Source organism: Malaclemys terrapin, chromosome 2, assembly GCF_027887155.1.
Source record: "Malaclemys terrapin pileata isolate rMalTer1 chromosome 2, rMalTer1.hap1, whole genome shotgun sequence".
Taxonomy (NCBI): domain Eukaryota; kingdom Metazoa; phylum Chordata; order Testudines; family Emydidae; genus Malaclemys; species Malaclemys terrapin.
The window spans coordinates 118585271-118602747 of NC_071506.1; the positions used below are offsets into that span (position 1 = coordinate 118585271).

General features: G+C 44.3%; 1 protein-coding gene across 2 annotated transcripts in view; it reads left to right on the forward strand.

Annotated features, from left to right (window-relative positions):
• DUSP22 (dual specificity phosphatase 22) overlaps nucleotides 1-17477 on the forward strand; it is a 65540-nt gene that overhangs the window by 46438 nt on the left and 1625 nt on the right. For both annotated transcript variants that reach the window (XM_054018756.1, XM_054018757.1), the window contains exons 5-6: nucleotides 12142-12216; nucleotides 14098-14269. In XM_054018756.1, coding sequence (XP_053874731.1) covers nucleotides 12142-12216; nucleotides 14098-14269 — 247 coding nt within the window. The remainder of the gene's footprint in view (nucleotides 1-12141; nucleotides 12217-14097; nucleotides 14270-17477) is intronic.

A 17477-nucleotide genomic window follows, 5' to 3' on the forward strand; every position in this document is an offset into this window, starting at 1 on the left:
TTGAATAGTTCCAGACACAGGACTGATCCCTGTAGGACCTCCTTATACATGCCCTTCCAGGTTGAAAGAGAATACTGTATATACTCGTTCATAAGCCGAATTTTTTTTAGTAAAAAAGGGAAGCATCAGAGAAGGGGATCGGCTTATGAATGGGCATAGAGAGGGAGAGGTGGGACCCAGCCCCTCCCCCCAACAGAGGGAGCAAAGGGAGGCAGCACAGCCAGCAGAACCAGAAGGGAAGAGGTGTCTCTCCGCTTCTGGCCACGCTGTTCTCCCCCCAGCCTCCAAAGCAGCTGCAGCTCCGGGGCTGGCAGGCTGTGTCCGCGCCGCCCGGCCCCACGCTCCAAAGCAGGTTGCGGCCGTGCCACCCGGTCTAGCCCACCGAAGCAGGCTGTGGCTGCACTGCCCAGCCTGCCGGAGCAGCTCCAGCCAGGCCAGAGACATCCTCACCTAGCCCTCCCCAGCTAAGGTGGGAAGGGATGGGGAGAGTGTGGGGGTCCCAGGCTAGGGGTGGGGTCATGTGGGGGGTGGTCACAGGGGTTACTCCCCTGACCCTCAGCTTCTCTTCCCCCCCTCTCCATTCCCCCCCCCCAAATTTCCCCCCCCAGTTGCTGTCCCGATCTATCAGGGTAAGCCGCTGGTGGGCCGGGACACTTTGTTTACTTAAGTTTACCTCCGTGTCTGTGGACGCTCAAGGTAAACAAACTGTCTCGGCCCGCCAGCGGCTTATCCTGATGGACCAGGAGCCAAAGTTTGCCGACCCCTGAATTACAGGGTCGGCTTATGAATGGGTCATAAAAAATTTCCATTATTACTTATCCATCTTGGGGAGGGGGTCGGCTTATAAACAGATTGGCTTATGATCAAGAATATACAGTAATTGATAACTATTCTTTGAGTGAGGTCTTTCAACCAGGTGTACACGCACTTTATAGTAATTCCATCTAGACCACATTTCCCTAGTTTGCTTATGAGAATGTGGGACTACATCAAAAGCCTTACTGAAGTCCACCTATATCATGAGTACTGCTTTGTCTCTATCTACGAGGTCAGTAACCTTGGCAAAGAAGGAAGTTAGGTTGGTTTGGTATGATTTGTTTGTGACAAATCCATGCTGGCTATTCCTTATAACCCTATCATCCTCTCTATGCTTACAAATGGCTTGTTTAATAATTTGTTCCAGTATCTTTCCAGGTATAGAAGTTAGGCTGACTTGTCTATAATTGCCCAGGTCCTCTTTGTTGCCCCCTTTTAAAAATAGGTACTAGTTTGCCTTCCTTCAATTCTCCTCGTCCTCATGTGTCCTCCATGAGTTCTGAAAGATAATTGCTAACAGTTCTGAGATTGCTTCAGCTAGTTCCTTAAGTGCCCTAAGGTGAATTTCATCAGGCCCAGCTAACTTGAATACATCTAACTTGTCTAAATATTCTTTAACCTGATCTTTCCCTATTTTTGTCTTGCCTTCTTTTACCCTCGTTGTTAATGTTAATTATGTTGAGTATCTGGTCAATATTAGCCCTTTTAGTGGAGGCTGAAGCACAAGAGGAATTAAACACCTCAGCTTTCTTGATGTCATCAGTTATTAATTCTTCTCCATTAAGTAGAGGACCTATACTGTTCTCTGTCTTTCTCTTGCTCTTAATGTATTTAAAGAACCTCTTCTTATTGCCTTTTATGTACCTTGCTAGGTGTAACTCATTTGGTGCCTTAACCTTTCTGATTTTGTCCCTACATGCTTGTGCTATTCTTTTGTACTACTTCTTAGCGATTTGTCCATGTTTCCACTTTTTGTAGGATTCCTTAATGAGTTTCACGTCATTAAAGTGCTCTTGATGGAGTCTTATTGGCCTTTTACTATTCTTTCTATTTTTTTTCCTTCACATCAGGATAGTTTGAAATTGTGCCTTTAATATTGTCATCTTGAGAAACTGCCAGCTCTCCCAAACTCCTTTTTCTCTTAGATTTCCTTCCCATGGGACCTTACCCCTACCATTTCTCTGAATTTTTTGAAAGTCTGCTTTTTTGAAATCCCATTGTCCTTATTCTGCTGCTCTCGCTCCTTCCTTGTCTTAGAATCATGAAATCTATTATTTCATGATCACATTCACCCAAATTGCCTCCCGCCGTCAGATTTACAACCAATTCCTCCCTATTGGTCAGAATCAAGTAAAAAATGGCTGTCCCCCTAGTTATTTTCTCCACCTTTTGAAACAAAAAGTTGTCCCCAATACATTCCAAGAACATACTAGAAATTTTGTTTTGCTGTATTACTCTTCCAACAGATATCTGGTGTGTTAAAGTCCCCCAGTACTACCAGGTCTTGTTTTGGATATTTCTGTTATTTGTTCTAGAAATGCCTCATCCACCTCTTCCTGATTTGATGGTCTATAATAGACCCACTACCACAGGCGAGGGCAAACTATGGCCCGTGGGCTGGATCCGGCCCGTCAGGGCTTTCAATCTGGCCCGCGGGATTGCCAGCCCTATGGAGCAGGGGGGCTAAGGCAGGCTTCCTGTCTGCCCTGGCTCCACGCTGCTCCCAGAAGCAGCCAGCACCACGTCTCTGCGGCCCCGGGGGAGGGAGGTGGAGGGCTCCATGCGCTGTCCTCGCCTGCAGGCACCTCACCCCGCAGCTCCCATTGGCTGGGAATGGGGAACCGCGGCCAATGGGAGCTTTGGGGGTGTACCTGCAGGTGATGACAGTGCACGGTGGAGCTGCCTGCCCCCCCACCTCCCCAGTAACCACTGCTGGACATGCTGGCCACTTCTGGGAGCGGCACGAGGCCAGGGCAGGCAGGGAGCCTGCCTTAGCCCTTCTGCGCGCAGCTGCCACCCTGGAGCTGCTTGAGGTAAGCGGCGCCGGGCTGGAGCCTGCACCCCGAACCCCTCCTGCACCCCAATCCACAACCCTGAGCCTCCGAACCCCCTGCCTTGAGCCTCTGCCACACCACTCCCACACTGCACACTCCCTGCCCTTAGCCCCCTCCTGCACTCCGCACCCCCTGCCCTGAGCCCCGCACCACTCCTGCACCCTAACCCCTTGCCCTGAGCCCGTTCCTGCACACCACACCCCCTCCAGCCCACCAACCTCCTGTCCCAGCCCTACATTCATGGCCCTGCATACAATTTCCCCACCCAGATGTGGTTTTCGGGCTAAAAAGTTTGCCTACCCCTGCCCTACCATGATGTCACCCCTTTTTTTTCCGTCTTTTATCGTTACCCAAAGACTTTCAGCTGGTCTGCCTCTCGCCTCCTTCTGGACCTCAGAACAAGTGTATATATTCTTGATGTATAATGTCAGTTAAATCATAATATAGCTTATTTACTAATCATTCCATTCTTCCTGTTCATTCCCCTTACTCCTTGCATTTGTGTACAGACATCTAATGTGCTGAGCAGATTCCCCCACTGATTTCCTTCTTGCTGCTTCTTTGACCCTATTGTAGTTTTCCATCCCGCCCCCTCCCCGACATCTAGCCCTCTATTAAGGTTGCCTTTTTTGCTTCTGTGTGCTTTTGTCTCCTCTGAACCTAGTTTAAAGCCCTCCTCACTAGGTTGGTGAGTCAGCGCATGAAGATACTCTTCCATTCTTGGTCCAGTTGCCTTGTCTCTTCCGTCCAGGAACCACATCCCATAGTCAAGGAAGCTGAAGCCCTCCTATCAACACCATGTGCGCAGCGATGCCTTTATCTCCAAGTTGCTTGTATCTCGGCCTGAGCCCCTAACCTCAGCTGGGAGGATGGACGAATACACAACCTAAGTGCTCGACTCCTTCACCCTCACTCCCAGAGTCTCGTAGTCACTGCTGATCTGCTCAGGGTCATACCTGGCAGTATCATGAGTGCCACATGTGGATGAGCAGCACTGGGTAGTGATTGGAAGGATGTGTGAGCTTCTGCAACTGCAGCCCACTTCCTGGGACATCAGGTTAGCAGATAGTTGCTCCATCCCCCTTAGAAGGGAGTCCCTGACCTACACTTCCTCATCTTGGGTGTGGTGCCTGTGAGCTTCTGAGCCTTCGGGACTCTCCTCAGTCACTGGAGTCTGATCCTCGCCTCTTGTTGCCAATATAGCATATTTGTTCTTGACCACAGGCTGGAGCACTGCCTACTACCTGAAGTGGCCAGCAGCCAGTCTCCTCCCCGTAGAGCAGCTGGTTCTCCTTCCTCCTCTGGTACTGCTGTAATGTGTGGTTGGCTCTCATCCTCCATCCCAGATGTTTCATGTGCATCCTGTTGATGAAGTCCTTGGGCTCCTGGATGCTACACAGATGAGCCACTTCCTCCTGCAGCAATCTTACCTGCTTTCTGAGGGATACCCACCTCTTACGCTGGATGGTTCCCCCTGCCTGGCTTTCATTGGTGGGGACATGCAGGCTGTATTCACAGCAAATCTAGACCAGGATGTGGGTGAAAAGCTCCAGGGTTAGGATGCCTGTCTGTTGAAAGCCCCCACAGGCGCAGGCAGAGGAAGAGCTAGTAGCGTTGTTGGTGACACAGTTTTCCTCCCATTGTGGATTCTTATTTCTAGAGTACCTGCAAGTTAAGGGGGTAGGAGAGAAGAGTGCCGTTTCAGCTATTTTCTCCATTACTTTCTTCCTCATTGTTTCTCCTGAACTAATCCCTGTGCATTACAGAGGAGTGAGTTACATAGAGTGTCTTGTATGATTCTGAATGAACTACTCCATGAATTAGTCATTTAGTTGACCCTCAAGCAGGCTGGGTGTCTAGCAAGATACTAAATCCCCAAACGATATACTGGTGTGCAATTCAACCGGTTTCCATTGGGTCAGTAAAATCCCTCCCATTCTTGTTAATCTGGTAGATTTTGCAGAAGTATTGTCTCTGCATTCTCACTGTTCTGATCTGGGGGATTGTACCAAGGCCTTGTCTAACTCTCAAGCTCACACCAATGTAACTAAGCCAATGCAAACTCATGCATGGTCAATTTTTTTATTTTTGTTCTTATTTTGGTTTGATTTAACCATGTACTTAAGTGATTTAAGATAAGCCAAAATAAACCTGGTTTAAACCTGAAAAGGTGTCCACGTGGCCTTTTGCACCAGTTAACTACATCGGTTTAAAATCACACTGTAAGGTAAACCAGTACAAGTCCATGTGTAGACAAGACAGTAATTCTCTGGTATTGAAGTCCGTTACATGCTTCTGCCCGATGGTCTCTTGGAATGCTAAGTTTGCTCGCTGCCTCAACAGCTGCTCTCTTGAGTGGAAAGGGAAGCTCCCTTTCTCTGGCATTCCTGATTTTTGTATGGGCTAGGCTGAGGCTTCTCTCTTTTTCTTTTTGTGGGCTAATATTTATCCAGAGAGGGGCAACATCTTGAATATACAATAAATGTTTCATGGGTATTCGGTGATCCTGTTTTCAGCTTCATATTTACCAATAGGTCTGCAACTGCTTGTCCTTGCAGGATCTGTCCCATATGCATATACTATTGCCGATAATATTTCAGTGCTCTCCTTCAAGTGATTGTGCATATATATGTTCCACTGTAGGTGTATGTGCACCCAATGCACTCAAATCGTAGACTGTTATCAGCAGGCATGCTGGCTCGCTCTCCTTGGGTGCCGAGCCAAGGGGACAAAGTGGCATAGTGGCCACCTCCCTCTCAATTCTTCCTTGCCACCCATGGCGAGAGTTGGAGATCCCTCTTGCTCTTGAACTTTGGTTAGCCAGCTTTTGAAAAGCAAAAACTCTTGTGCACAGTTAGTTAGCAATAAGCACAAAAGTTGCCCAGTCTGCTTGGGCAAGGGACATGTGAGGGACAAATATCCTATTTCTTGATAAGAATGAAGAAACAAAGGGATTTTCCCCTTAGAGTGCATCTCCTTAAGAAAGGCATGTGGCCCTCGTCCGAGCCCAACACTGACCTCAAGAGGATGGAGATTTTGTCCATGAGGTTGCCCCTCCAGCTGCCTCAGCCTTTAAGCCAAACTCTGGTGAGAAGCTTCACTCATTATCTTCTCCTTCTGCCTCCTTGAAGCACTCAAAACCATCTTTGTCTTCAGAGGCTGACAAACCTCCAAGGTACCACTTTTTGCCTCACAAAAAAGTGCTCAATAAAAGTCCTCTGGTGCTGAGTCAAGGTCTGGTCACAAGCACCAACACTCACTCACCAGCACCCATCCAAAGGGACACCATTGGCGCCAGCTCTAACAGAGTCAGTGAGACCAGTGTCTTCACTTCTACTAAAGAGGGCTTTGACCCTGGCTCATCACGTCCGGCACCTCCAGTGATAGTGGCTGATAACTCATTTCTGCTAACCGTACCATTGATGCTTCCGGCTTTTTTCGTGGCAGAATATCTTTTGTCTCCCGCTCCTGGACTCTCCCTTTTGTGTCATCCAGTTCCAAACGTAATGGCCTCCACTATATCACTAGCACCAATTATCACCATGGCACCGGCAGTTCCATCTGCTTCATTGATACAGTCTGTGTCAACTCCATCAGCACCGTCCGTGTCGCCTTCTCATCTGTCTGCCTCATCTGCTTCCACCAGCACCATCAGATACATCAGTGTTGGTACCATTGGGGTAGCATGTGTGTTGCAGGTGTCAAGACCTCCACGGATGCCTAATGGGACTGCTCCACCATTCACTGAGGAGAGTTGTATTTCCCTCTCTTTAGACTCTGACCATGATAGACGCATATCTCCATCAAGGTCTTTCAGGTCACCATACAGATCAAGTTCTAGGAATACCCAGAGCAAGGAACAATATTATAAAGATGCTTATGGTGGTGGGTACCATGTCAGAGGGGTGACTGCTCTACTTGGCCTTATGGGACCTCTTGGATTGGTCCAAGAGAATTTATGCCCCCTGTCAGCTACTCTGTCCCAGAGAAAGTCAACTTCTCCAGTACCTATAGCAACCAGAGAAGAGCCTCCTCCTAATCTACAACCTTCCTCTTCCTCTCTGGGTTCCAAAAAGGAGGGAACTAGAGAGAGGAACTCCTGAATATTTTCCCCACATATTTCTTCCTCTTCCCCAGAGGAGTCCATCGCCCCAGAGTAAACATCACCACCTCTTGAGGACTTTAAAGGTTTTCAAGACCCCATTAGGAGGGTGTCTACATCTGAACAAACTCCCATTCTGGGAAAGGTTGCCCATCCCATTAATTAAGCCTTGCTTGAACTTGCAAAGATCCTTTGGCAGACACTGGTCTCTATTCCACCCACTGCCAAATGAATGGACAGATGGTATCAGGTTCCCCAGCAAGAATTTGTGTATTTCTTCACTTACCCCATCCCAGACTCATTAGTGGTGACAGAAACAAAAGAACATTTGAGGCAGTCTCGCCCTCAGGCTACCCATGAAGGATAGGGAGTGTAAGAGACTGGACCTATATAGCAAAAAGGCTTGTATTACCACGAACCTTCAGATAAGGGTATCAAATTACCTGGCATTTTTGTCCAAATGCACCTTTATAAACTGCTCAGAAATTTCAATTTTATTTATTTATTTATTTTTGGACAAACTGCCTGAAGAATATAGGGATCACTTTTTGGTCATTGTCTTCAAGGTCATCTCACTGCTTGAATGTCTGTCCAAGCAGCTATTGGTGTATCCGATCCTGCATCATGTTTGATGGGTACAGCCATCTCAATGAGACACTCTTTTTGGTTGCAGGTCTCTGGCATTCCTAAACAATTAAAAATGCAATAGAAGATCCTACCATTTGAAGGTGCTAAACTGTTTTCTCAGAAAACTGATGACGCCATGCACATGTTGAAAGATTCTTATCCATCGCTTTGTTTGCTGGGTGTTTACACCCCAATAACTAAAAGAGGAAGCAGTTTGAGGCCCAAAACACAGTACAGAGCTTACTACCAGCAGAGATCTCAGGATGCCTCTAGAAGGAGATCTAAGCCGCTTAGATGTCCCCCATTGGCATCACGGATCCTTCTCACCAGACTTTTTGTACACTTTGAAGCAGTCGTTTTGATATCTCGATTGATGACTGCGTGCTGACCATGTTTCATCTACTACATCCAGACCCTCCATTTTGGAAATGCTGTCTCTCTTTTATAGTGCATGGACGGAGATTACGTTGGACAAATAGGTGCTCAGCACAGTAAGAGAAGGATACATTATCCAGTTCATGTCCTTTCCTTTCCTCAACCTGCCTTCCTTGTCTCTTTTCAGGGACCCATCTTATGAGGTTGTTTTACATCAAGAAGTACAGTTTCTGTTGGAATTGGGGGCCAGAGAGGAAGTTCCTTATCAACAGAGAGGGAAAGATTTCTATTTCTGCTACTTTCTGATTCCTAAAAAGAGAGGTGGCCTTCGGCCCATTCTGGATTTAAGAAAGCCAAACCATCTTATCAAAAAGACAGTCAACTTGACATCTATTACCAATCTCAGAGAGGGATATGCTGCCCTTGACCTGCAGGATGCGTATTTTCACATGGCAATATATCTTGGCCACATAAAGTATCTTTGATTCAAACAACATGCACTGCTCATACACTGTGCTGCCCACCAGCCTATCCTTGGCCTAAGGGTATTTATCAAGTGTATGATGGTAGCAGTAGCTCACCTGCACCGTTTAGGAGTTAAAATATTTCCCTACCTGGACAGTAGGCTTGGTCAGAAAAGGTCAGGATCTCACAATCAAAAAAGCATTCTTGTCATCAGACATCTGTTCTTTGGTCTAGATTGAAAACTGAATGTAGAGGAATCAACATTACAAGCAGTGCAGCAAGTAAATTTCATAGGGGTAGATCTCGATGCCACAATTCCCATTGCTTACCTCCCGACAAACAAGTTCCAGTCCATGGTCTTTGTCCGAGAGCCTCAATTCCAACCTGAGGACCACAGTGAATTCATGTCTAGAGTTGTTGGGTCACATGGCCTTGTGTACGTAAGTGAACTCAGCATGCCAGACTTTACCTCAGATGTCTGTAGACCTGGCTTCGCTCAGCATATCATCCAGCAAACATTTGCTGGATATGCTGCTTTGTGTATCTGCCCAAGAGCTTCAGCCCCGTTAACACCTCAGAATGTAGGCAGAGGGGTTCCATTCCTTCCACCAGAACCAACTATGATTTTTGTAATAGATGCGTCCACCAGGGATTGAGGGGCCTATCTGAGTCAACTTCAGGCTCAAGCACTTTGGACATCTAAGGAACTTTCATTCCATAAAAATATGCTGGAACTTTGAGCTATTCTTTGGGATGCAAGGTGTTCATCACCATCAGGTGGTTCAAGATCTTACCAACAACATCACTGCTGTGTTTTATCTGAACAAGCAGGGAGATGAAAGGTTGTCTCAGCTATGCCAGGAAGCGATCCACTTGTGAAACTTCTGTATAAAGACCAATATCTCACTAAATGTCTTTCACCTCTCAGGAGTGAGGAACGCTATATTGCAGATTCCATCAGCAGATACCTCATAGATCATCACGAGTGGTCAATAAAGAGGCCATTCTGCAGCAGAACTTCCATTAGTGGGGTTATCCAATAATAGACCTCTTTGTAACCAACCTGAACAATAACTGCAGGAGGTTCTGTTCTAGGGCAGGTCACAGCCCAGGTTCTATTATTAATGTCTTTATTTTTTCCCTGTTTGGGACATCTGGTGCCATGTTTCCTCCAGTCTCTCTGATTCCAAGGATGATAAGGAAACTAAGAGATAAAGAACCTTAAACCTCCTAGCGCTTGCCTGACCAAGGCAGTACTAGCACATGGACCTACAGCAACTCTCCATCTGGCCACCCATACCTCTATCTCTGCTTGAGAATTTCTTGTCTCAAAACCAAAGCAAGTCACTGCACCCTAACCTACAATATCTTCACCTAACAGTATGATGATCTCTGGTTGATCAATGAGGAGAAAGTCTGCTCCTGAGAAGTCCAAGCTGTTCTGGTGAACAGCAAAAAGGATTCCACAAGAGCCATGTATGAAGCAAAATGGAAAAGGTTTTCAGTCTGGGCGGAATCACATCAGTTATCTCCTGATAACACAGAGATTAGACATATTTATGCCAGACTACGTTACTTCATCTGAAATCCTTTGGTCTCTCAGCTCTCCATTGAGCAGCAATTTCTGCAGCACGCCCACGAGTGGACAGGTTTTCAATCCCCGGTACCCATATTTTTAAGGGTTCTTATCCACATATACCCTCCAGAGTCTGAACCAGTACCTTCATGGGACCTGAATTTTAATATTGTCCCATTTGGTGAGACCCCTCTTTGGACCTTTGGCAGCAATGTCCTTGCTTCTGCGGTCAGTGAAAATGATGGGATGATTGGGAGGGCTCTGACATTTTACCTGCACCTCACAAAGTCTTTCAGATCCTCTCCTAGACTGTTTGTTGCCTACGCTGACAGGGTTAAAGGGCAACCTGTTACAGTCGAGCATATTTCACATTGAATTTCAGATTGTACTGAGCTTTGTTATGATCTGGCAAACGTCTCTCTGCAAAGGAGCCCACTCCATGAGGGTTCCTTCCATTTTGTCAGCCTTCTTGAGTAACGTTCCTATAGCAGCCATTTGCAAAGCAGCAATGTGGTCATCTGTACATACCTTCTCCAGATACTGTTACTCAAGGTTCATTAGAGGACACCAACTTCAGCCAGTTGGTGTTGCGGTCTCTCTTCAAGTCATCTGATATCCACCAGCTGCAAGGAAACTGCGGGTGAATCAGCTACAGTGGAATGTGTGTGCACAATCGCCCCACGGAGTCAAAAATGGTTACTGTACAGATAAGTAACTGTTGTTGTTTGAGATGTGCTGCGAGATTCTGCGACTCTCCCACCTTCCCCGCTACTTTGAGTTTAGCTTACCAGCAGTGCAAAGAAAGGGAGAAGGAGATGGCAATCACACCCCTTTATACCCTTGGTTTGGTGCATGAGGATAGCAAGGGCGCATGTGCTGCCTGCTGGTATGGCTGGTAAAAGTCTCTGGCTGGAGTGTGTTGGGTGCACATCCACCTACAGTGGAATGTACATCTTGAAGAACAACAGTGACTGTACAGGTAAGTATCGGAGGGGTAGCTGTGTTAGTCTGGATCTGTAAAAAGCAACAAAGAGTCCTGTGGCACCTTATAGACCAACAGATGTATTGGAGCATAAGCTTTCGTGGGTGAATACCCGCATCGTCAGATGCACCAGTAAGTAACTGTTTTTTGTTATGAAACATTTATATTGCAGTAGCACCTAATGGCCACAATGAGGTTGGGACACATTATGCTAGGTGCAGTACAAGCATATAAAAATGACCACATACACTAAAGAACTTCCAGTCTAAAAGATGAGACCTAACGAGTGGATGAGCCAAATGAGTAGGCTGAGACTGAAGGCCTGAAAGACTGGGAAACAAATTGTAATAGGATGTGTGCAAGTTCTTGGTGGTGGTGGGGCTACACTGTGGAGGGCTTTGAAAGTAAGGAGAAGAAGTTTGTATTTCATGCAGTGGAAGAGAGGGAACCAATGGAGAGAGTCTTGAGTCGATTGCTATAGGTGGAGTAATGAGCCAAGAATGATGATCTTAGCAGCATTTTGGAAGGATTTGAGTTGGGGGGAGGATGGAGTTTGGAGTTGTGAAAGCCAGAGAAGAAGAGACTACAGTAGTCAAAGTGCAAAGTGATCAAGGGTTGAACAAGACTTTTGGCAGTGTGATCAGAGAGAAAAGGTGGATCTTGGAGATATTGTGCAGGAAGAAGTGGCAAGATTTAGACATGGCCTGGACGAGCTTGGGTCGTTGTGATGTCTGCTGTGACAGAGAAAGAGGAGGGAAGGGAGGTCTTTACGGAAAAAATCAGGAGCTCTGTTTTGGCCATGCTAAGTTTCAGCTGATGGCAGGCCTCCACAAGGAAATGTCAGAAAGACAAACGAACATAGTTGCACGCTGGGAGGAAGGGAGGGAGATTTGTCAGTCATCAGCAGAAAGTATTTGTCTACGATGACTATAAGAGTGGTGCCTGAGATACTAAAGTTTCCATTCATATTTAAAATAAGGAATCATGAAGGCAACTGCGTAGTATCTGTTGGTTGCTTTTTAATGTACTGTATTTTGCGAACCATATTAAGTGACTTTTAAAATATTTTTCTCACTTTTTTTCTCTTAGTCATGATTTTACTAAAGCCCAGTGCTTTGTATTTCCCTCTTGCTTCTGTTTTCAGGACAAGACATTTCAAAGAGAGCATCAAGTTTATCCATGAGTGCCGGCTTAGAGGTGAGGGCTGTCTTGTTCACTGGTACGTATGTCAATTGTTTAAGAATATTCTTAATTCCCCCCCCCCCCATTTTGTTGTCAGTGATAAATTAGCGTTGCCCACCCTTCTCTTTCTTTTTTAATAATAATACTTTTGTACTTAGATAGCACCTCACATCTGAGGATCCCCCATCAAAATTAAAAATGCTCGTTAAGCCTGGCTCCACTGTGGATATTGAGGCACAGAGAGGTTAAGTGGCTGCCGGAGCGCACGATGTGTCAGTGGCAGAGCCAGGAGTGAAATCCAGATCTGCTGACTCCAGTCCCCCACTCGGACCTTGGAACTATCTGTTCCCTGTGTTCTATTTTACCAATAGTGTTGCATCATCTATTTTTCTGATTAATGCTAGTCACCATTTTCTTCTCTCACAGACAGTTCCTGTAATCCTAATAATTTTATCAGTTCCTGTTGCAACTATTTTTGCTGCTTTAGGGCTGCTGGAAATTTTCCTCAACAGAAACTGATATTTTAAGCTTCACTGAAGCATTCAAATATCACAGCTGTTTCGAGCAGATTACTGATTAGAGAGGGAGTCCTGAGACATTAACTGCCTTCAAAGAGTTGGAACAGAAAAAAGGAAAGCCCATCGTGGTTTTTCTTACTGTCATTGCTTGTGGTCCTTGTGCATTGCTGCAATGTCTAACCAGCATTTCAAAACCGATATCTAGAGTCGGGTCTAGTAGTTTGAGCACTGGACTTGGAGGTAGGAACTCCAGCATTCTAATCCTGTTCTGCCATTGGCTCATTGTGTAGCTTTGAACAAGTCGATTAAACTCTCTGCACCTCACTCTCTTCATATTTAAAATGGGGATATTGACCTACTTCATGAGGGTGTTCTGAGACAGTTCGCTGATATTATGCTTTATCATTTATATTCTTTGAAAGTGTTAAGTGCTAAGTGAGCAAATCTACAACTGTCACTCAAATGTATTTTTTATCTATAGTAATAACACCACTTTTCATTCAGAGCTGTCAAACCACTTGACAGTGGTAGGTTCTGTCATTCTCCCAGTGTCACAGATGGTGAAACTGAGGCACTGAGAAATAAAGTCTCACGGCATGTCCGTGGCAGACCCAGAAACAGAACTGAGAACTGAGTCCTGTGCTCTAATTGTTCAACTCAGTCTGAAGGTTTAATGAATTTAAACCCAATCTCATTAAAATTAGAGCTCTATTTGTGCTGGAAAAGGCTGCCTTCTTATTTCATGACCCTATTCTGTATGGGGGGGGGGGTGTTTTATTTTTATGTCTGGATAACTCATATTAAGAAAAACAGCAATACAAAATTGTTCTCATGCTTTCTCATGGAGGTTTTGTATTTGTTCTTTGTTTAAAAAAACTCTCATCTGAATTGAATTTCAGTACAGCTCCTCTCTTGGGGTGCCCATACTGCATGCAGGTTTCAGAGTAGCAGCTGTGTTAGTCTGTATCCGCAAAAAGAACAGGAGTACTAGTGGCACCTTTAGAGACTAACAAATTTATTTGAGCATAAGCTTTCGTGGGCTACAGCCCACTTCATCGGATGCATAGAATGGAACATATAGTGAGGAGATATATATACACATACAGAGAACATTAAAAGGTGGGAGGCTAATTAATTAAGAGAAAAAACTTTTGAAGTGATAATCAAGATTCACTCCTCTACATTTTAAGGTCCAGTACATAGACAACATAAAGATATCTCAATAGTTCTACAGGAACAGCTGCCACAATGTGCTCATTACTTTAAACTCCTTAATTTAGGTAGTATATATTACTCTGTAAAGTGCTGTGTAAATTTATGATGCTATATGCGATAATGAGCGTATTTATTTTAAGACTTCATATTTTGTATCTATTTATTCTGTCTCATTTCTGCTGCAGTCTTGCTGGAGTCTCCAGGAGCGTAACTTTGGTAGTCGCTTACATCATGACAATCACAGACTTTGGCTGGGAAGATGCATTGTCTATTGTACGAGCATCGAGATCTTGTGCCAATCCTAACATGGGCTTCCAGAGGCAGCTACAGGAGTTTGAAAAACATGATGTTGACCATGTAAGTGATTTTTGTTGACCAATTTGGTTTCTTAAGGCATAAAGTTTTAGACTGTATCATAACTTTAGAAGGTTAAAGATTAGAAGATAAATGGCCCAGAATGCGGCAATAATACAAATGTACAAGTGATGCTCCTGTAAAAATTGTTTTTTCACATCTACCTAGATGTTAAAGCAAGAAAAAATAGTTTTTCAAATTAACAATGTTGTAAACAAAACCTGAGATCTGAAAGTCAAGCTGGGTTCTTGTCCTGGCTTATGCATCATCACCAGTAATAAACGTTTTGTACAATCGGAACTTAACTAACAACTGTGAGGATGATGCATGAACCAGAATGGAATCCAGCTCCTTCTCCTTGAGCTGGGTTGGTTCTGCAGGGCTAACGGGAGTTTAGAAAAATAGTAATAACCTGTTTTTGTCAATAACATAAACAAATACAGCTGAACACACACCTGGAACAGGTCTGTTGAGTAAGGAGGTACTGTTTTTACATAATTGCTTTTCTGACCATAACTCCATTTTACATTGCTCAGCACATTTCTGTCCTCTATACTTTCTCAAGACGCTCTTTTAAAAGAAAGTAAATAAGGTGAGGAGGTTGGCTTCATTTTTCTTCCAGGATTTCTTGCAGCAGAGAGCTGAGAAATTACTGTGGCATTTCAGGAATGCAGTTTTCAACTGTAAATATTTGTTTTTTGAAAATATTTAACTGAATATTTCCTGGGTCATTCAGAACTGATATTAATGGGTTAGTAACTGACTTTTTAAGATACAATATAAAGGGACTTTCCAGACTGGTCTCCTTTCTCCCTTATATGAAGGTTTACAGTCATTTCAGATCTAATTGGACTGAGCTAATAACCCTAATTGTCATTGTATATGCAAATAACCTTGAAAAGAGTAACGTCTTTTTTTTTCATGTCACAATGGAAGGATGCAGCAGTTTCTTCACTGAAAGGACGGCACTAGGCTACAAAAAAAAAATGCTCACCTGTGGACATAAGTTGTAGCAAGCTATTGTATCTCTCAATCACAACTTTTGGGACCTGATCCTCTGCAGGTGTGAATCAGTGTACTTCTATTGATTTCAATGAGGATCTGGGCCTGAATTTTTAATTACAGCACCACTTGTCCCTGGTAGCTCTGTACAAAGTATATTGGGGTTTCAGGACATTTGATCCATTAGATTTGATCTTCTAGGCTTTTAGGCATTGAAGATCATAACATGTTATATATCATTGATAAATTTCCCTTAGATGTGCATTTAGGGCAGGAATGGTGTCCCTAGCCTCTGTTTGCCAGAAGCTGGAAATGAGTGACTGGGGATGGATCACTTGATGATTACCTGTTCTGTTCATTCCCTCTGGGGCACCTGGCACTGGCCACTGTTGGAAGACAGGATACTGGGCTAGATGGACCTTTGGTCTGACCCAGTAGGGCCATTCTTATGTTAAGGTCTCATCTTTGCTATGGCCTCAATATAAATATATTTTGCTTATTCTGTATGTGTTTGATCCTGCAAGAGGCTGAGCACTATGGTCCTGATCCAGCAAAACACTTAAGCATGTGCTCAACTTTTAAGAATGTGAGCAATCCCATTAATACCTTTACGACTCTTTGCGTACTTGTGAGTCTGTGTTTAAGTACTTTGCTGGGTCAGAGCGCAATTGCCGAGTTCCTTACAGGATCAATCCCCATATAGTTACTAACTGAATGGATACCTCCACTCTAATATATTTCATACTCTTCCTAAACTTGCCAAACATTACACAGTTGATTAAGGAAGAGTCATGTGACCTAAAATAGTTTTGCATTCATAGCTAATCAGTGATAGCAGGGCTTGGAGAGGGAAGGTGCTGCCTACCAGCCTTGCTTTGCTCAGTTGATTGACAGTAGTGGAGAATATAGAATAAGCAAGAATAAAGAGCAGGAGCCACTTATTTTTTTAAACTCCCAACCCCCACTCCCCCAAACAGCTGAGCAGAGTAAGAGCAATTGTAATTGCTTCTGCATTGAGGCTTCACTGCCGGGTTAGGTAAGTGGGAGACGAGTCAAGGCAGGAAGAAGGAGAGGCAGGTTAAAGAATTTGCACACATTTGTAATGTGCTTATTTGATACAGCAAGAGATTATAGGCCAGGTCATCAGCTGGTGTAAATCGACATACCTCCATTGAAGTCATTGGAGCAATGCTGACTTGTGCCCGCTGAGGAACTGGCCTTATGTAAAATGTTGAATGCTTAAAACACCTGGTTTAGCTCCCAATCCCACAAAGACTTATGCTCATACTTAACTTGACACACGTGAGTAGCCCCATCAACATCAAACTAAGCACATGCATAAATCTTTGCAGGATCAGGGTCTGAGGCTGTAGTTGTATCACACATTGTATCTGAGACTGCAATGGAATCTTTTTTTCTTTTTGGGGGGGGGCAGATGCATATTTTATAAAATGTTAAACATTTAAAAGTTTTCCTTCCCTTCTCCCTGCATCCAGCTAAATCATTTTAAAAGCACAGTAATGCACTTCCAGGTATGTATTAAACAGCCTATATACTACACCCCCCAGCATTGGTATGTTGAAACATTCCTTATGGTTCCTAACATTCTAACTTTTCATCATAGTTTTTTTTGACTGCTGCTGCACATTGAGCAGATGTTTTCAGAGAACTATCCACACAAACTCCAAACTCTTTCTTGAGTGGAATCAGCTAGATTAGACTCCATAATTTTGTAGGTATAGTTGTGATTGTTTTCCAATGTGAATTATGTTTTATTTATCAACATTGAATTTCATTTGCCATTTTGTTGCCCAGTCAACCAGTTTAGTGAGATCTCTCGGTAACTCTTCGCAGTCAACTTTGGACGGAACTATCTTGAGTAATTTTGTATCATCTGCAAACTTTGCCACCTCACTGTTTGCCCCTTTTTTTCCAGATCATTTATGAATATGTTGAACAGCATTGATCCCAGTACAGATTCTTGGGGAATGCTGCTATTTGCCTCCCTCCACTGCGAAAACTGACCGCTTATTCCTACCCTTTGTTTCTTATCTTTTAACCAGTTACTGATCCATTATAGCACCTTCTTTCTTATCGCATGACTGCTTACTATGTTTAAGAGCCTTTGGTGTGGGATCTTGTCAAAGGTTTTCTGAAAGTCCAAATACACTATATTAACTGGTTCATCCTTGTCCGCATGTTTATTGAC